This window comes from Corapipo altera, unplaced genomic scaffold, assembly GCF_003945725.1.
Source record: "Corapipo altera isolate COAL_440 unplaced genomic scaffold, ASM394572v1 0, whole genome shotgun sequence".
NCBI lineage: Eukaryota > Metazoa > Chordata > Aves > Passeriformes > Pipridae > Corapipo > Corapipo altera.
The window spans coordinates 62889502-62911459 of NW_020884872.1; the positions used below are offsets into that span (position 1 = coordinate 62889502).

At 36.3% G+C, this 21958-nt stretch overlaps 1 protein-coding gene across 3 annotated transcripts in view; it reads right to left on the bottom strand.

The window, feature by feature from the left end:
• Nucleotides 1-21958, bottom strand: part of DIAPH3 (diaphanous related formin 3) — a 199533-nt gene that overhangs the window by 62292 nt on the left and 115283 nt on the right. For all 3 annotated transcript variants that reach the window (XM_027650314.1, XM_027650305.1, XM_027650298.1), the window contains 2 exons: nt 15614-15778; nt 11508-11643 (listed from right to left, as the gene is read on the bottom strand). In XM_027650314.1, the coding sequence (XP_027506115.1) occupies nt 11508-11643; nt 15614-15778 (301 nt within the window). The remainder of the gene's footprint in view (nt 1-11507; nt 11644-15613; nt 15779-21958) is intronic.

Here is a 21958-nt window from a genome sequence, read left to right on the forward strand (position 1 = left end):
TTACAGTAAGGAAAACAAAATTTCCAATGTACAGATACAAAGCAGAAACAGCTGTCAAGCCTGCTGTGGATGGACTGGATGAAAGGACAGTTCCTCTCACATTTAAAAGTATTAAATCCAATTTCAGCCAAAAATATCACTATTTGCAGTGACTTCAAGCGAGAGACACATAACAGCCCTTCCCAGAAGTAAAACACATGTACATACCTCACATTTCACATAAACAGTTTAGTTCAGTATCAGAAGAATTACATTTCTTACTTATGCCCAAAATAAAGTAGAAAGCCTTTGACACTGCTTCAGAGCTCTAGGCAAATGTACTATAAAAAGGTAGGATTTCCCCTAATGACTGAGCCCCCCATAAATCTAGCTGAGAAGAGTGGGTTTCATGCCATCTTGTTCGCTCTTGATAAATCGGTCCATTGTTGGGCTGCCATAAAGTGCTTTTAGGGTACAGAAATAGGTAAACCTTGACTCCAAGTATGTGAATGAAAGTGTGCACCAACCTCCACACAGCTTAAAAGAAGTTAAATACAAACTAAAACTCCATTATTTGTGAATTATGAAAGACAGTTGTCCCTTTCAAATCAGCTGTTGAAATTGAGGTTGGTACCTACATCAATTTAACTTCTGTAAGATAGCTCATACCACAGAAAGCAAAAGGTAAGCTGTGGTAACAGGTGGTTCTGTATCACAGAGATACAAACATACTTCAGTGATGCAAGATACCAATTTCTGCATCTCAGCTGAATCACAATTTCCCATTTAAGTAATGGGACCGAGAGTGAAATCATCTTAATATTGAGCTTTTTAATAAAAATGTATACATTTCTGGTGTTCACCTTGAGTCTATAAACACTATTCTTTCTGTGACAATGGAAGAAAGTCACTATAAACTCACTTTCCACAGAGATTATTCAGGTTCATTTATATTGATGTCAGATCCAGTAAAAGACTGCCAGAGCAACCATTTCTAAGAGAGATCACAAAAAAGTTTTCATGATATAAACTGGAGTTATAGAAGAATAAACAGAATGACAAGCCTCTGAAGTGATGCATCCCAGGACTTTAAACAGGGAATAATAGTTGTTACATCTTCCTTTGTGACCTGAATGATGGAACAGAGTGCACTCTAATCAAGTTTGCATATGGTGCAAAATTCAAAGTAATGGTTGAGCCACCCGACAGTTGTGCTGCCATTCACAAGAACCTTTACAAACTGGAGGAATGGGCACACAGGTATCCTAATTAAATCCAATAAAAGACCTGCATGTGGTGAGATGCAACCTCATACAGTAGCACAGCGGGAGCTAACAGGCTGGAAAGCACCTTCAAAAAAGATAATTGGAGATTCTGGTAGACAATTTATTGATCATGAGTCAGTATTGTGTCTCTGTGGCAAGGACAACCAAAGAACAGCATTGCCAGCAAGTCAAGAGAGGTCATTCTTCCCCTCTACTCAGCACTGGTGAGACATGTCTGCAGTGCTGGGTCTGGGCTCCCCAATACTAGGGAGACATGAACCTATCCAAGCAAACTCAAGGGCCATGAAGATGATCAAGGGATCAGAGCAGCCCTCATATGAGAACACACTGAGAGAGCTGGGACTGTGCAGCCTATAAAAGAGACAGCTCAGGGGATCTTAGCAACACATATAGAAATACCTGATGGGGGACTGGGTGGGGTGTAAGGATGACTGAGCCATCTTAGGGATGCCCAGAGACAGAATAGGAGGCAATGGGCACAAACTGATTACAGGATATTGCATTGAAAAGTAAGATGGGGGTTTTTTTCTGTTGAGAGTGGTCAAACATTCTAACAGGCTACCCATCTACAATGGTTGCAATAATAAAGAGGTTACCTTTTCACTAAGTGCACAGAAACGATAGCTAACAGTCTGAAAATGAAATTATTTTCTGTATACACGCCCACTCTCTCACCACTTCAACAATATAGGATGTTCTAGTAATGCATTATATATTGCATTACCTGATGTTTTTTAAAAGTCAGTCCAAAGACAATCTTTTTATAGCCCTTTTCCTATTCTGTAGGGATGCTGTGCCTTTTTAGTGGAAAAAAAACCCTGCTAAATTGAGCACAGCGCTAAGTTTCTTCTAGTTATATTTAATCACTCATAACTCATAAAACAGACCAACCTTGTGCATTCTTATCTAAGGCTAAAATTTTATAGGACACCTGATAGCAAGAATGATCAAATACATAAGAAGTCAGTCAATACATTTTACTATTAATGAACGATTTCCCTGTTTTCTTTACACATCAGAACTCCAGTCACAGAGTCATAGAATATGTTGAGTTGGAAGGGATCCACAAGAATCATCGAGTCCAACTCCTGGCCCTGCATAGGACCATCCCCAAGAGTCACACCATGTGCCTGAGAGTATTGTCCAAATGCTTCTTGAATTCTGTCAGGCTTGATGATGTGACCATTTCCTGGGGAGCCTGTTCCAGTGCACCCAACCACTCTCTGGGTGAAGAACCATTTTCTAATAACCACCCTAAACCTCCCCTCACACAACTTCAGGCCATTCCCTCAAGTCCTGTCACTGTTCACCATGGAGAAGACATCAGTGCCTGTCCCTCCTCTTCCCTTCACGAGGAAGTTGTGGACTGCAATGAGGTCTCCCCTCAGTCTTCTCTTCTCCAGGCTGAACAGACCAAGTGACCTCAGCTGCTCCTCATATGGTTTCCCCTCAAGGCCCTTCGCCATCTTCACTTCCCTCCTTTGGACACTCTCTAACAGCCTAACATCTTTCTTATATTGTGATGACCAAAACTGCACACCAATGACACTGACAAAAATACAACCAATCTGCTTTCCAGAGTAGCCAAAAACTAGTATTTTCATTTGTTTTGTTTCACAGAAGGAAAAAATACAAACACCTATTATTGAGACGTATCAACTACAATTTCATTTAGAAAGCAGTCAGAACAACTTCAGTAGCATTCTTAATTGAATATAGCTTCTTAAAAGAATATATGTAGCTGAGCATAATACGTGTGTGTGTGTGTGTGAACATCTCTCTTGGTTACTGTGTGCCTCTCAAGGAGTTCATTTAGCACATTTCTATTTCCATTCAAATTTATAAACAGCCAATAAATCAGAAAATACACAGTGATCACTTATACTGACAGTTGTACTACAGAGATGAGGGGCTGAAAGAAACTTTCAAGTTATATGATTTCTCACTAGTGGAGTGATAAAGTTCTGACTGGATTATATGACTGAGCTTAGTCTAAGGAAAGCTTCTGGACAGCTTCAGGTAGGAAAGATCCTTTCTGATTAGGTAGCTATAAATGCACAAGAAAACCCATGAAGATCAGACCTATGGTCCACCTAGCTCTGCATTTTGTGCTCTAGTAGCTGATAGCAACAATCTATAAAAAGGACAGGATAAATACATAATGGCATTACTAGAATGGTCTCTTGGTCTCCAGCTGTTTGTAATTCAAAGACTTTGCAGCTGCATTTAATAGCTTTCAATGGATAAAAGCTGCCAGAGAAATCAAGTAACTTTTGTCAGTAAGCTTCAGAGCAAGAATATTTTGGTATGTAGTAACAAGACTGTACTTCTGTACAACCACTGAGGTATTGCTGAGTGAAGATAAGCGTCATAGCAAACAGCACAGAAATAGAAGCAGCAGCAGACAGTTTGAAGGAAGAGTCAGAGACATGACCTTCCAATCAGCTAGCTTTCCAACAATTACAGAGGAGGTTCTTGGCTCTTTTACAACCTTGGACCGAGGAAAGTAAAAATAAAGCATATCCTCCAATGCTTTCGTAAGGATATTTATTCCTCCCTTCCTCTGCAAACTTGAGAGAAGAAACTTTTGATGATACAGAAAAAAAGAGAGAAAAAAAGCATCGCATAGCAGGAGTGAAAGTTTAAAGAGGACTCTGATGTCTACCTCCTTATGAAGGAGATGTGAGTTAGTATTTGGAGTAGGAAATGCCTACTCAAACCAAAACCTACTACCTGTATAAATGCTAGAGCTCTTAATCTCAAAGATGGCTCCAGAGATTGTAATTATTTCTCATGGTAATGCCATTTTAAGTTTGAAGCATAGTTTTCGCATTTGTTTAGAAATTTTACTGCTACAGCATAAATGGTAAGCGTTATGAGAATCTTCATCTACAGACATTACTTTATTGACCCTTAATTTTTTCAACAGTTCTGTTTGTTCTGACTATTTTTTCTCTCTCCCAAATACAGCTGCTATTTATTTTTTCAGGGCTTTGTGTAAACTTCAGTTTCACAAACCCCCTCAGCTGCTATCTCCAAAGATTCCACTTCTAAGTAAAATTTTCAAAAAGAAAATAATTATTTCTTCTAAACAACTTGCTCTTTTGGAGCTACTACTTAGTACAAACTAGTAGCAGCTGCTCCATTCTGATCCCATGGGTTGCAAATAACTGCATGAACCTCCATGTTTCAGAAAATTTAGCATGTTTGACACGTTTTTAGAACATGACCTGTGACTATTAGTTTTTAATTAATATACATACAGATCAGTTCTAGCTTTTTGCACGAAAACCATCCATTTGCCTGAACAGATAGGGTTTTGATGTATCTCATCTTTTGCTGTGGCTTCTGCAGATGTATCACACATTGGTTTTTCAGGGTTTTTTTGGTCAAACATACCTGTATTTTATCATTCTCTGTAGCATTTTCAACTATGAATCTGACAATTATCCTTGAGGGAACATCTGTTCTCAGTAGTTTACCCAGATTTATACTTTACTGTCAAAACAATACAATTGAAGCTGAAAAATAACCTCCATACTTAGGGACGTATCAGGTGACATTTTCTTTCTGGTGTATTTGTGGCCAATGTCTGTTAGATTTCCTTCTTCACATGTAGGACTTTCTTTTTTTTTTTTTAATGTAAACGGATATTATGCAAAATTAGACCTAGTCCCCAAACTTGACATGGGCTTACTATCAACTGTCTGCTAAGTATCAACATGAGTAAGTACTGAGTAGGCAATTCTGTAATGCCCCACAGTTCTTTGTGACCACTGTAATAATTTAACATAAGAAGAAGAAGAAGTTACACTTCTCACAATTACAGAACTGAGTTATTTCCCACTGGATCCATAATAAAAGTGACTCTTAAGATTAAATTCAAATAACAGAAAGTGACCTCAGGAACCCTCCTGGTAAAAAGGGTCCAATTTGAGGATAAGTGTAGGCAATCATGGAACAACAGGAAGGAGTATACAGCACCCGGAAGGAACTGAGATGAGTGGAGCACTTGAAATTCCAAAAGGGCAAACTCCCAAGAGAAGTGAGCCCTTAAAGAAAATGCTTGCTGGATAGTAATGTTATATACTTTGTCATATATATCATTATCAGATCTTTTGTCCCCTTTACAGTAAATTTAGTTGCATGAAACATATTCCTAAATGTGCAAAAGCTAGCAATATACCATTTTCCAAAACTTGTGGTTTAGCCCAGCAGATATTTTAAAACGTTTGTTAGAAACTAATGATGTCATCTCAGTTGCAATGGAACATGAGCACATTTTTATAACCTGCGTCATTTGCAGTCCTTCGCTCGCCTTAGACTAAAGGAATATTATTGACAAGCGTTGAATCTCCTATCCCAGTGAGAAGAAATTAATAAAATAGAGGCCTCAAGAACTTGAGCTAAGCAGGGAAAGTAGGGTCTTTGGGGGTACTTACTAATATAAATAGGTTTGGGGATTTTTTAAATTTATTTCAAAGGCAAGCATTTTATCTGCTGGAATTTGAACTTTAATTACCTAATTACATTTACTATTTTCTTTGCTTAAACTGTCAGTACTAGATCCATGGTGTCCTTTTGTTTTGCAGAACTCTACAGAACTAATGAAAATATTCATATTGCACAATGCAGCAGATAGTAATAAAACAGTAAATATCTGAAGAATCAAAACTGAAAACACATTTGGTAAGTTTGTGAGACATGAATGTGGGGTTTTTTTCCAAAACCAGATAAACAATATAAAACCTCTGCAAAAATAAATGCTGCAAAATTGACTGCAAATAAGGTCTTAACTGTTTAAATAAACTAAAAGATGTATTTAAAACCAGATGGTTGTGATAAAAGTGAAACCGAATAACACAACTGAAAACAAAGGAATGGTCTACATTGGAAATCAGATGTTTCATTGTGGCATTACTTAAGTGCTTTTGCATAAGAAAAGGGCAGCCTTTGTAAATAACCACTGATAAAAGTGGCTTACTTAAATAGTATTCAAAGTAAGACACAATGAAGATGCCACAATGATGGAGTTCTCAATTATATTACAATAAATTTAGCTGGTATTATCGCAGTTATAGAATTGTCTACATTGTGATAAGATCAAAATAATTGATTGGTGTGCTTTTTACTAAGAATCTGAACAGCACAAGAAAGTATGTATCTGAATGTTAATAGTATGCAGACAAGTGGCATTTACATAAAGATCCCCTTCCGCTGGCTATTTACCTTTAGAAGGACAGTGTGTGATCGTTTGATCTGGATTCATAAAAGCAAGTAAAGCAATCTTACTGACAAAGCATCTCATGATGAATATAATTTTGCAATCTGGAGAATATTTAGAGGACAGGTTTTATTACCATAAATTTCAAAATACCAAGTATCATTCACTACTTAGTCAAAATGTTTACTGATTCCACATACTTTTTAAGTTAGGATGGAGGTGAAAGGAAAATATGAAGCTGATATTTTTACTATGTCAACTAAAGACACAGCTTTTTTTATCAGTGAACTATTTGAGCTGTGATCATTAGGACATGTAAGTGTTGCGAAATGTAAAGTAGAGATAGAGAATTTTAGCAAACTACAGTTTAGGGGTATGTAAATCTGACATCACTTTCAGGTCCAAATCTCAAAAAAAATTTGCAAGAGAGCAAGTAAAACGATTTCATATAATAGCAAAAATCTATGGTCTTATTAGCAGAAGTCCTAATTTATATTGTAAAATGTTAAGATTTTTCTAAAACATGACATACTGCATATTCATAAAAAACTACGCATTTGACAAACTACAAAATTTTGATATATTGATATATTTATATCTTAAATATAAAAGAATTGAACTTAAAACTTTATGAAGACTTATCACAAAGTACACATATTTATCTAGTTTTACAAAATGATTATATCAATGCCAAACTCGGTGTAACAGTATTTCAAAGGCAGCCTAATGCAGAGGTATGGATGACAGAGCACAAGCTATGATCTAGATGACTCAGTTGTCAACCTATGTATCAAAGGCACAGCATAGGTTTAGAAAGACTACTGTCATTTGTGAGAAGGTCAGTATATTGTAGGACCACCTCATATTTGAAGTAAATGTCAGTTACTACTAATGAAATCATTGTTTTCAACCTGAAGAAATTAGTTTAAGCTCAAACTCAGAAGATATCTTAAATCCAGATCCATTTTCTCTTTGGGTTAATACGATATTTGTAATGTCAGTCACACCTGGTTTAACACAGTCCTAACATGGTATATGCAACTTATAATATACAAGTCACACATTGTGTATATTTTAATAAAATTTATATTTTGTTACATATTTCCTTAAGTTGGGGGTTTCCCTGACAGTGGCAGGGTAGTTGGGACTAGATGATCCCTAAGGTCCATTCCTACCCCTTAACATTCTATGATTCTATATTAAGTTTTTGTAAATGCAAAAAAAGTCAGCAATACTCCCCAAATAACAAAAAAACTTTTGCAGTATTATGTAGGTCACTTTTATGCAAAGAAATGAATCCCAGTTTCCTCCGCCTTGAGCAGCAAAAGGTCGCACCATAGGCAACAAATCCCTGCTCTTCAAATAGCTTCTAAAACAGATAAAAGATGAAGAAACCCAAAGAAAAGAATTTCAAGAATGAAGCAAAATCTAGGACAGGTTAAATGTCTGTATTGCACATGAGACCAGTGGTTAACAAAACAAGTTTGGGATGATGATACAAATCTTGTTTAAGCACTACATAGCAGCTCAGGACTTGAAAGTTACTGACTAACTTCTGAAAGCAGAAGCTCCAGAGTCATGAAGTAGTCACTAATGGCTAATTAATGGTCACTGAAAAATAAAGCACAACCTCAAGAACTGTGAAAAAAAGATTGCTTTTCCATTAAGAAAAGAAGCAGCAGCTAAGCAAGAGCAAATCAAAGGCACCGCTGTGGCCTGTGGAATTAACACTCCCTGAAGCATTTTGCATCCTATCATCTAAACCATTTTGTAAAAGAATAGGATCCCAAATATGTGTGGGGAAGGAAAGTGACAATGGTAGAGAAGAAAAAATATATCTCCTTCAGTTCTGGCTTCCTTTGCAGAAGACCTCTCAAATTTCACTATGTCATCCTGTCAACTAGGACCATCACTGGTAGCCATCACTGCCAACACTACAGTATCAACTCCATGGGATTCTATATCCACATTAAATTTAGGACACAGATGTTCAGGCTTTGACTATGTAGTGGTACTGATTGATTGAATGATAGCAAGAACTAATTATAGTGATAATGACAAATAATGCACAGGAATAAGATAATAGCAAAACCAGTGCTGTTAATGACTTTCAGTCAAGTCCAGTAAAGTGTGGTTGGGTTATTCTTGTATTATTATTTTAGCTGTTTGTTTGATTTTTTGTTGTTGCTGCTGATTCTTGGGGTATTTAAAAAAAAGAGAAAAACACTTTAACTCCAAAGTAGTACATAGCACAGTGATACACAGCCACTCCTAACTTTCAAGTCATTTTCAGTTAAAAAGCCATGTTACAGAAAAAAAAAGAGTTGAGATGTAGACGACACTATGATCTGTCCACTGAGAAAAAAAAATATTGAAGACCATTTAGCATATATAATCTAATCTTTTCTCTTCTTCCAAGTATGCAACTGTTTGAAACCCAGAAAATAACTTCTGAGATGGTAACATCAGCGAGTTTTCAGCTACTTTATTCAAGCAATACTTGAAATACTGTTTCTACAGATCCAACATCTGATCCAGTCACCATGTAAAGAAATAATATGCAGCAGAAACCAGTTACTCCACAGTCACACTCTAGGTAAGTGTTTTTGGTATTTTGACAGAGGGAGAACCTGGTTATGAATTTTTTAGCAGGTCAGATATAAACGTTTTGTGACTGATTTACAGTTTCTTAAGGAGAAAAAAGCCTTTCCTTGACATAGTTATAGCTAGGAAAAAAAGGGAGGGGGGATTTTTTTGATTCTCTATGTTACTCCGAAGAATCATAGCAACCTGCCTCTTCAATTAAATACTGTAAATACAGTTCTGGTAAGGCTGTCAAAATAATAATAATAATAATAATAATAATAATAATAATAATAATAATAATAAAAATCCCACTTTTCATGCTGTTGTTGCTGTCCTTTCCACTGCCACAATTTGGGTTTTCTAATAGGCTTTTAAAAATGTGTTGCAAATAGGTGCAAGAAACCTTACAACTTATCAGTAGCCAATTTAGTAAATATCAGACTCGAGGCATTTATAGCTTGAGGTGATCCTAACATCATCTTTTACTCTGATGTTTAGATCAGTCATTCCAGACTGAACTTTAAGTGGCTGCTCGCAAGACCAAGAAACCTCTTTCTGTTCTGTGTCAGGGACCTGAGTCGTGTCTGAGGCCCTGCCATAGTTGGTCTGTGGTTGTGCTCATCAATATGGCGTGGGAAAATATTGTATAGTTTCACTGTTGGGAACTGAACCTTGGAAAGAACAACAAAAGATTAGGTTAACTGGTGGAAACTTGACATTTAGAAGAAGAAACAACAGAGCTGTTGTTGGTACAGAGTTGGTGTCATAAACCATCGTGGACTCGGTTTGCACGCTGGCCACACATGAGCCAATGTCACAATTGGAAAAGTCCACTCCTGTGAGAGGGATATAAGAGATGGTTCTAGGTTGGACAGGTGAGATGGACATGATTTTGATCCAGGGGACATGCTGAAGGTGCATGGTCTGCCTGCCCCTCCCGCCGAGCACCACATTCCATCTCCTCCTGCTCAGCGGCTTTTCAGAAATCCAGGAGTCGGTGTGTATTAATTGCTATTGTGAGTAATACAATAAAGTTGCTTTGCTCATACACTTCGTGTCTCAGTGTTTGTGATTTGAGGAATCCTCATGAACCTAGAACATGTACACTTACATGATTTAATAAAAAACCCAAGCTACTTAAAGACAGGATGGCTTGTGTGCTTCCTGGCACATTAGCTGAAGTGGTAAGGTTCACTACCAGAAGCCTACGTATACATGCAAGTATATCACACAGAAGTGTCTAACACTGGCACCTGTATTCTGGAAAGCCTGAACATCACATGAAGAACAGGACTTGAGGGTAGCTTTAACTTTCACTGAAAGACTACCAATTTTCCACCCAAAGCGCTATCAGTCATACAGACAACATGTCTGAGAGAAATCTCTTTTGAAACACTGCCAACTGTGCATGACTGCAGATACCAGTTTTACCCTTTCCTAGTCTTCTGCAGACGACCTCTGTCTTCTGTTAGCTTTGAAAAGATTGTCACTGGTGGTCTTCTGATTGGGTCTTGAATTGTACTTCTAAAGAATTAGAAATTCTGTGTTCAGAGAGCAGTTGCCTGATTTCCCACCTTAAGAGAAAGCTCTAGTCTCACACCTCAAGATATGGATAGTCTTACAAAAATAAATCAAAGACTTTTGGTCTGAAACATCTCTGAAACTAAACAGACCTACTCTGGCTATTAGTGAAAAGTGGAAGAGACAGATAATCATTTATGCCAAAGGTGCCAGCCAGGGCTTGAGTAGGGAACTGTTTAACAAGATCTGCTCAGAAAAAAAAAGAGTAGCTCATGGTAATTTATACAGTAAGACATGTGTCATTCTGAAGGATTACAGAAGCTCAGTATGGGATAAAATACAGAAGTATAGAGAGGATCATCAGGCATCTTTTTTAGTAACAGAGTTCTCACAGTATCTGCCACATCTTTAAATACAAAATATAGCATGAGTAACTTTAAAAATGCATGGCTGAGGAGTTTTTTGAGGTGTTTCAATAGGGACCTGTTGAAATAACAATTGACATACTCAAAAAAAAAAATACAAAGTACTTTAGGAAGGGCTTATTCTCACAAAAGAACAAAAACGTGTATGTAACCTTAGTTAAAGAAAATGGTTTTGTGATTTTGAAAATGTCTTTTCTCAGGTAAAAAACGATTCTGAGCATAACTGAACTTATACTTAGTCACACAAGGTTCAATATATTCCAACGGAAAAATAAAAGGCAGTATTATAAAATAAATTGAGAAAAACTGGTAATTAGGAAAGCTCATTAACAATATAAAATCTAAGAACTTCTTTGCTGAAAACTTTAACCAGTGAAAAATCATTCATCTATTCTGTTTTTTCTCATAGCACATTCAGATAATGAAAAAATAGCAGTTTTATTTCCAGTAAAATGCTTGGTAAAATGTATTTTCTACATCACTTACCTGTTTTCATTTCTAACAAGCGCTTTTTCTTTTGTTGCCTCTCTTGTTTTTCTTTTTCTGCCTTCTCCTTAGCTATTTTAGCACGTCTCTGTTTTTCTTCTGCTTCCCTTCTTCTCATATTTTCTTTTACTGCTTGCTATGAAAAAAAATAATATAGAGTTCCATGAAAACTGAAGTCTTAGCAAAAACAAAGCTGAACCTTAAAGAAAAAAGCTTTCAAATCTCATCTCCTAACTAATCTTAATTTATCAAACCAAATAAATATTTTACATTCTATGTTTAGTACATTTTATTCAGAAGAGTAAGGAAATTCAGAATAAATATATTAAAAGCACACTAATTGCCCTCAAATAAGGATTATACATTCAGCAAGAAACACATCGTAAGAATACACATGTAGGAAGAACTCAAAACATCTAAATCGCTTTGTTTTACAAAATTGTAAGCAGCTAGTATTTGTATTTCTAGAATAGTTTCAACACTTATTCTTTCCCATGCAGCCACTAGAGTAAGCAAAACAAGGCTGTCTGGGTGACAGTGTTGCATTTTTCTTATTCTTATCTACATATGCATTAATTCACTGGGTTTATAAATTCTTGTCTTCTGGATAATATCCATGCAATATTGTTTATTTTGAATTATAAATAAGGACTCCAAAACTTCCAATGAAGTCAAAAGAGAACTATGAGTTTTAAAGTTTTTAAATCGTAATTTTGCATATTCAGACATTAAGCAAAAGAACTGTGTCACATTGAATACATTTTTAATAAAAGTATTTTTGGATTATTTTTTCATTCTTTTAGTGTTAGCTATGTACATTGGTAAATTCTCAGTGCTCTAAGAATTTACATTTGCATTATATGTAAAGTGTACCTATTCTCATTGTAGAAAGTTTCTTTTTTCAGAATGCAGTTACACAGAAATCTGTCTTCCTCAATATATCAAAGTGGCCCCACCTACAAAATGGCTAGCATCTTCACAAGGTCTGAGGCACACGCTGCATGTTTGCAGGGATAATTAATTTCTCATATGTTGTTTTTAGCAGGAAAATGTCCACACTGCGCTCAGAAAAAAAATACTAGAGAATGGACTGAAGATTATTATATAGAACAGATGAATGTGGTTTTACAGCAGTATTTCCAGGGGCATTGTAGCATCACTGTAATAGATAGTGACCATAAGGAGGGGAATGAAAAATATCAAATAGAACTTGTGAAGAAATACTTATGTTGGATAACTGAAGGAGAATAAACTTTCCATCATGAAAAAAATGACAATGAAATGGGCTTTTTTACACAAAGCAAAACTGTACTTTCACACAGTCTTCTCCAAAGTAATCTCTGTCAAATTTCTTGATATACGGGGAAAAGGTAAGAAGCCTACTACAAAATGCTAAAATTCTTGATTGAATTATTTTTAACAAATTCTTTGCCGATTTTCAGACTAGGTATTCTGTAGAATAAACTACTGGGTAAAACTCAAATAGGTCTTGAGCACAAGTAAATACTGGAAGAAATTACACACTTTCCTGACAGAGTGGCCAAAGAAATTTCTACTTTGCATCTACTTTTTCCTCAAAATTAATACCAGTATGACTCAACCTCAGACTGCAGTCATTCAAATGTAGGTATCTCTTCTTTACAATCACACTGTAGTGTGTAGGCTTGATTTTGTAGCTCACACCTTCATATTCAGTGCAAATTGGAAGCTTTGGTGCATCACACCTTGCCTCCATCATTTCTCTAAGCAGGACAGTGATCTTCCACAAATTCTATGTCACAGCTTAAAATTTCAGGCTGATGATGCCTTGGGTACCATTTAAGACACCTCTCCAGGGTACTAGGTACTTCTGGTGTTAGTTCTCCTTTGAGACATCAGGTAGACAGCTCTTCAAATTTCACTAACTGTATTAAGTATGCATCTCCCTGGACTAGAACACAATATTAGACACTCAAACTCACATGCAGATGCCAATGTTTTGAGGTCTATGCCCTAGAGCCAAATCCTATCCTACAAGTTCTATGTGTTTTCAACACAAAACATGTGGCATACTAAGGCCTGGATTTTGTGAGATGGAAGAATTCTTGGGTTCTCTCATGTGCTTTCCAGTGTTGTCTCTAATTTTTGTTTAAGTATTTGCATCATATGAAAGAAAAATAGAGTTTAGGGAACAAACTCTTACTTGGTTGCTCCTCTTCTGGTTCTTGAAGTCATGTTTCTGCTGCAGAGCAACCTAGTGTCAATAGGAGCAAGGGGTTTCTACAGTCTTATGATTAGTATACTGTCTTGGACAGAAGAGTTGTTGGCTCAAGGCCTCTTCACTCCCTTTCCTACAACTGCAGGAAAATTCTAAGCATTAGACAAACAATTGCTTCATCTTAAAAGCTATCCTTCCAAGGAAAGGGATGAGCTAGTTAGCAGTCCCTGTGATGCTGTGAAAGCATAGAGAGAGGTTAACAGAGATGTCTGATACCTAGGATGTTCCTCTGACAGTACCAGGAATTTAGCTTCAGAAGTTAAAGCACCGAAGGTAAAATGCTTCACCCCTTTTTTTGGATCTGGTCAACTAACTGTACTCTCGATTTGGTGCTCAGAGAGCTGCCAAATAACACTGAAGTACAAACTGCAGTCCAAAGTTAGCTATGAAACTCAAGTCTATGGCTTCAGATTTATACATGCTTTTTAAAAACTTTTTAAATATTTTCATTAATTATGAATAAAAAAAAAGAATTATAAGTAAGTGAATACTTTATGTAAATCATCAACTTTGTATAACAACAAGGATGACTGAACTTCAGTTTTCCACATCTACTGGTGATAAGTGGCCTTTTAGTTTTGGACTTTTTAATAAATCAATGATTTTTCAGTACTAAATTTGCAAGTCTTTTGAACTAAATTTTCTAGGATAACAACCACTTTTAGCTTCTGTCAGTAACCAAGACCAATACTAAACAATCCTGAAAATCAGACTTCAGGTGTCTCATGTTAGGCATCTCAAAAATCTTTTCTGGAAAGTCTCAAAACTGAGCAGCTACTCAATATTTTGTTTAGTGTCATTGAATGATAAGTGCTTGCATGCCTTATCTACACATCTTTTTCATATACCCTTCAAACTGCAAGACAGAATTATTAATTTTCCTCAAGGTTTCTTCTATCATGCTCATAAATAATACCTAACCGTTTTGAAGCCCTAATTAATCTATCTTTATAGCACTGCTGTGAAGTAGAGGATAATATCAGTGGTATTTTGCAGACACAGAGAAGAAATATGGGGAAATTACTGTAAAGCACAACCACTCCCTTAGAGCCTCCATCTCAACATTAACCTAAGCAGTTAAAATTCTTATTCTACAATATTTACATGGAAGGTGTGGTTTAAACATCAGAAGTTAAAGCAATATAATTATTTTGTAATATTTAGTAATTTTGAAATCAGACTATTGAGATTCATATCAGGTATTGATCAAGTTAGGAAAACATAATCAATGCCCCTGTTGAAAAATCTGGCATATGTGATTTGTCAAGAAAAATTTTTTATCATTGAAGATTGTGCTCTCTAGGTTTTTAGTTGCTAAACTCTGAAGCAGAAGAGACTTAGTAATCTTTACATGCTCCAAATGTTTGCTAAATATGGGTTCCAGTTTAAGTCCGGTCCTCAAAAATAAATGGACATATGAATTTCAAACTGTTTCTCAGTATTTATGAAAGAAGTAATTTTCCCTGTCTATATCTTCAGACATGTCTGAAATCCTTAAAAAACTCAACCAACCAAGTAAAACCAAAAAAGACAGGGAAACATGAAAGCAACTTAAATTAAGTGTGCTGTAATGACAAGCATCAGCCTGCCATGAGGAGTAGGTGGTAAAATGACTAAGTGAATCTTTCTACAGATCAATAGGCATTCGTTGGATCACTCCTCTGGATTTTGTCACAAAACTCATGCTCATATAACATTCCTGCAGGAGTGTAGTCAGTAAGTTAAGCTATGTAATCATAAGTAGCCAGATGTGACACAAACTACTTATTATCCAGATTCATATACAACTACATAAGGTTACAAGAAATAACTTCTAAGAAAGATTAGGCATAAAATAAACATATTGTACCATGAACATGGTCCTGAAGTTGTTTAAGTCTGTTAAAAACTCCTCCACCGAAACTTTCTTCGGATCAATGGCATAATATTTCATCACGTTCTGATAGAGTTTTTCCATGTTCTCATGCATCCGTGAAAGTTTCTGAAAATCTTCTTTGGCATGAACTAGAAAGCTGTACACTGCTGTTAAGGCTGCAAGAATACTCAGTGAATCCAGTCAAACACATGGCTTTTACTTAACGTTGATTTGTATGTCATACACATTTTTTATTTCATCAAATGAAGACCAAAAGAATTCCTTCCATGTCATATATGCTTTCTAGTGTTTACTGTGTATATTAGGCCTATGAATAAATTCAAGGACTTACACCAAAATATCTCAACCACTTAGGCATATAAATTTCAATTTACATGGAATTTAGGTACAGATACCAATAATTAACCTGAATGCTTTATCAAGAAATAGTATAGTTCCTACTAAAATTAGAGTAAAAATAGAAATACTGATAAACACTATTAGCAGTAAAAACCATGAAAGATAAAGAACTGCATCCTAACAACAATGTATTTATTTCTGTTCCTGATGGTTGCATCAGATATTTATGCTTTTTCTAAGGCTATTTGCAATGTCAATACAACATAATTAAATTAGAGGTGAAAATAATAAAACTACATCTACAAAAGATAGACAATTTATAAATAGCATCAAAATACTGCACAAATTAAATAAAAAAGCTGTGTTTATTCAGGACATCTGATAATGTAGTTTGCCAAAGAAGCTCAAAGATTAAATGTTCTATATAGTCGTTTCCCTATGTAGGACAACTTCATGAAGTGTTTACTTTAATGGACTGGTAGCTAAACAAATATTTATGTTCCATTAAAGACTACAAAAGACAATAAATGGCAATTTTACCTTTACTCTCAATTGCCCTCCTCAACTATTGCAAAAGAGAATTTACTCTATTTGTATACTTTCTACTACAGATTAAAAGCACTATGGTCACTTTATGAAGCACAGGATTTCTAATCAAGTGCATTAAAATCTACACCAATAGAATAGTACAGGACCTGGCACTTCATCTTACTGAACCTCATACTGTTGGCCTCGGCCCACTGATCCAGCCTGATCAGATCCCTCTGCAGAACCTTCCTACCCCTCCAGATCAACAGCAGATCAACACTGGCACCCAATTTGGTGTCACCTGCAATCTGACTGAGGATGCACTTGATCCCCTTGTTCATATCATCACTAAAGATATTAAACTGTACTGGGCCCAATATTGGGCCCTGGGGAACCCCACAAGTGAGGGTACACAGTAACAATTTACTGCTGGGTGGTAACTGTTTCACTCCTGAGTTTTTTTGCAATGCACTCCTCTCTCAGCTTTGTTTAGAGGCTGAATCCCATTTGAATTTCACTATTAAATATCTTTCTGGTTTGTTAAGGTTGGTTTTAAAATATCAAGTAAGAAGTTCATGGGGGATTTTTCGTGATTTAGAATCCATGCCAGAAAGTCACACAATAACATTCTCATGTACATGCAGGAAAGGAGAAATAATGCACTTTCACAACATTCTAATTGGTCACTATGATGGCTATTAGTTGGGTCTGTAAGGGTACAACAGCCTCCATTACAACAGTCTTGTAAAAAAGGACTAACTAAAGTCAAGATTTAAATGATTAAAGAAGATACATCTTCCATCACTCCTCAACCATTTAATATCAGACTTTCTCCGACAAGGCTCTTTTGCCAGTACAAGCTTTCCATGCTTCTACTGACTCCACAAGATGCAGCTTGTAAGGAGCTTCAGACTGCCTGTGCTGACTAGCTAACAACAGCTCAAAGAGTGCTGATGCTGTGGGCCCACTTTTCTTCTGCATCAATTTGAATCTCTCTTCTTTACTTGGCTCCCAAGATGAGAATAGCACAGCACACAGAAAACTACTCTTTAGACTTGAGATTCTTAAAAATTATTAAGACTCTTAAAAAGCTGGTGGGACAGCAAGGAAAGCTGATGAGAAGTTAGTCTACAACTGCTGCCCAACTATTAAATAAAAAAGGATTATGAGAAACAAGTCATGACAAAACATAGGTTAGGACCATCAAAAGAAATGTCAGCAGTTCACAAAAACACCAGCAAATCAAAATAACAAAAACAGAGTGAAAACAGAAAAAAGAATTTCTACATGTTTTACTTTTTATCCCACAAATTTAGGATACTTATTTTTTGTTATTCTTAGATTATTAACAGAACTTATAGAAAGTTATACATGTGTTTTGCAGTTACAAGGCTGCTTATTTCCAGAGATTGGAAGGATAAAGGGAAATCAGATAAATGTGTTTTGTTGTCACTATCTACAAGTGCCAAATATCAAATTGCCAATAACTTCCTCCCGTTTTCTAGGAAAAAGGAAAAAAAAAAATTAAAATTATCAGTAGAATATAAACTTCATCTTGTAAATGCCAGAGAATGTCCTGAAAAGAACATTTGGGGAGTGAGGGAGGTGAGAGACAAAATTTCTGTTACATTCTTCAAGACACAGCTGAAATTACAGCTATGTTAATAGAGTCCATATAAGCTAGATAGTTTATACTGTTAAAAGTTACTCTCCTTGAATCTTTGATGCACAGTTTTAAACACAAAATATGGCACTCTGGAAAGATGTTCTACTATCTAGTATTTCAATGCTAGACATGATGAATCCTGGGATTTTTATTTTCCATCTGGTGCATTATGGGATATCCCTAAGCTCTTGGCATTCTACTGAGACTGTGCTTCAATTTAGGTATCTTTAATAACTCCTCTTCCTTTTCTCCTTAAATATGGCTTTTGTTAGCCAGCCCTAGCTAAACTGGAGACAACAGGGAATATTACTGAGTACAGCAATCCCAACTGTAATTATTATGAACAGGTTGATATATATGCATTATGAACTACACAATTCATTGGTTTTGGATGAATGAAGACAGAAGTACAGCCGAGCTGCAACACAGGTGGGAAGAAAAGGAAATCAAGAAGTTTGGTATTTGTTAACTTTTTCTGAAGTGGCTTCACTTCATGGACTGCATTTTTGGACTCATGGGACTACAGATCATTCTGCTAATTAATGGAACAGGAAAGCAATGCAGAGTTGAGACAAGTAATATCTGTGGTAAAATTTCTAACACCTGTATGTTTGGTCTTGCATATTCTGACAGATCTTTTCATAGTGAACTGCTTGTCTGAAGTTTATACTCATTTTAATACATTATGGTATTTAAAATACTAATATAGTGCAGCATGTCAAGCCAAGTAAAAGCAGCTGTTACCCTAGAAGAGATAATATATTTCCATATATTTCCTTAAAAGACCCTAATATTCACCACTTGTGATATTTTCACAAACTAACCTACATATTAAGTCCAGACAATTGAAAAAGGAATACTGTTCTGCATACGAACAAAAAGATTAGCAGGTGCATAAATGCTGTATATATTTCAGCAGACTCTTCAAAGAGAACTGAGACTGCCACTACACTAGACAACAACAGCCTCCATAAAAACATGGTAAACCTTTTGAAGACATGCTCAAAAAGACTTTGAGGTCACTCCAAAACATTTCAACAAATGATTTCCTACTAAGAGCAAGGGGTGTGAATGCTGTAGGTCTCTGTTACGGATTTCCCACGTTTTGGGAAAACAGTTGCAATTGTCTGAAAAATACATGTCAGAGACACTTCTTTTGATATACATGTACCAAGGTTCAACAGAAAAATTCTGTATCTGAATATAATAGTTCAAGAAACACTTGGAAATGTTTAGAGTACTTGTTCAATAATACCTTTTCTTTGATTCATTCCTACTTACCTCTGTGTTATAATACGAAAACAAATAGGCAGGTATTTGCATCACACAAATCTGCTGCATCCAGTGCTTGTATCACATATATTACAAGCAAGACCAGTGTTAGCTGTAATACACGTGTGAAGTCCAGACCAGAGACTAAAGACCCATACATAAGAATTACATACTTAAATTAAATTTACACAGTTAACATCTTGTCCCTCCTCCAAAGAGCAACACACAACCTTTTTTTATCTGAAGAGCTCAGGTCCTGTAATCTTCCAAAGTCCTTAGGATGCAAGGACATCTTACAGACTTCAGTTTGATTATGTTGCACAGGGGGAACTTCAAACTATGAGGTCAATTAAGTAACCGACAGTTTGGGGGCAGCAAGTAGTCTCTTCGCTGCAGTTGAAATGGGTTTCTTGACTCAGGTTAAGTGCTGTTCCTTCCTTCCCTTTTTGCAATGTCAACAAATCAAATTAAATGGCAAGGAAAGAGGAACAGAGAATTGATCAAAAGAAAAGACTTTGTTCCTAGCTGAAAGGCAGCAAGTAATCAACTTATTGTCTCTCAAGAATTAGTTCCATAAGTTTCTGTAAAAAACACCATCAACTACCTTCATTGATAGGCTCAAAGTTGTCAAGAGTTTCTCAGCTGCTACTTGGAAAAGTCAGAAGATGTGAGTTGTACTGATAAGGAGCACGTTGACTAAATAATTTAATTAAACTTCTAATACACAATTTAAATACTCTCCATAAACCCACTAAATTTTTATTTTTAACATACAAGTGTATTTTGTTCACTGTGCTTTTTTGGAACATTTCACTTGATGGATTTAATACACTAGATCCATATCAATTCAATATTCTTTGACTCTCCTAATTAAAGGAAACAGAAGAATTGTGATAATAACTATTATTTCTTTTCAGTTAGCATACATATGATGGCTGACAAATTAACACAATCTAATATATAGGAGAAATATTCATAATTACAGACTTTGTCAATAAAAGAGTGCACCAACTGTGCATACGTCTGACTTCCTAAAGAAACAAGAATGCTAATCAGTTCATTAGGGGGCTTTGGGTTGTGATATTTAGCGACAGGATGTAATAGCCTGCTTGTCCATGGAGCTTAATTGTATTCGGGATGAAAAATTATTTCCAACAAAGCACCATCCTTTCTTTTTCAGATTTCCTGCTGGTTTCTTTTCATGAGCTTCATGCTTTTCAAGACATCAGCATCACTCAGCTTTCCTTGTCATAGGAATAAAAGTAAAGACAGGTCCAGGTTTCATCATGCTGTGCAGGATTATCTAACCTTTACATCAAACCTTTTCTGCTTCGTAATTTATTGAAGTTCCTGTTTTTCTAAAAGTGAGCTTCTTTAATTAGTGTGTTCACAGACATGACTAGAAACCTTATGCAATTTCGCTGTTTTGAAATTACTACCTGGCTGCTGGGTCAGGTAGTAGGAGAGGGCGAACCATTTCTGCTCATAATATTTACTGTTCAAAATATTGTATTTGAATAGTCTAATACAATGTAATATGTAGTATGGTTGGTGTAAGGACTTAAAGAACACAGTTGCTTCTCTCAAACACTGTTCAGGCCACAGAAGGACTTTGCCATGAGATAAGCAGAGAAGGGAGCAACAGGATGCCACTAACTCCAGGCCTAGTGGAAGCAAGATCTGGTTGGCACATCCTGGGTAATACATCCAGACAAAAATACCCACTATGGCAAACCGCGTAAAGAAGCAACTGCTTGTACGCATATCACCGGTTAAACAAAGATCACCTCCAGTTATGGGACAGATGGCATCTGCAACCACCAAAGCCTCCTCCCATCCCCTGAACATGCCTCTGTGGATACCGGAAACTTGGACTATAAGTTAAACCACTGTAACAGGAACCTGAGATAAGATAATGGTGGTAGTATTGTCCAGGTGTTATCTCAGACCTAGGGTGAGGTTAACAAAGCTGGGGAAGAAGAATACATCACTGATAATGGACACAAAAAATGCAGAATTTATGGCCCACAAGGAAAGCCAGCTCAGCAACTGTGCTGAAATCAACTCTGACTGGGTAATTCTGGCAGGGGGAGATCACAACCCACCAACTCAAGAAACCCACTAACTCAAAAGAAGAGAAAGACTGAGCACGAGACTAATTAGCGTTAGACGAGAGGGAATAATCTAACCAATAGAATAAGAGAACTATGTAGCCAATGAGCATTAATTCCTTTGTTTGCGAAAATGTATAAATAGTGAAAAGTTTTGAATGACCTTGAGACCCCCACTACTGAGAAGCCCAGGGTGAAGAACCACCAATGGGACACAACTGGATCCATGGGAGGTGACTATCCTTTGCTTAATCACACTCTCTCTCTCTCTCTCTCTCACTATTTCTCCCCTCTCTCTTCTATTTCTCTCTATCTCTCTACCTCACATTTACTGCTAAATAAAATCTGTATTACAGACTTTAGCATATGGTTTTGTTTGCACCTTAATTTGAGCAGAGGCAT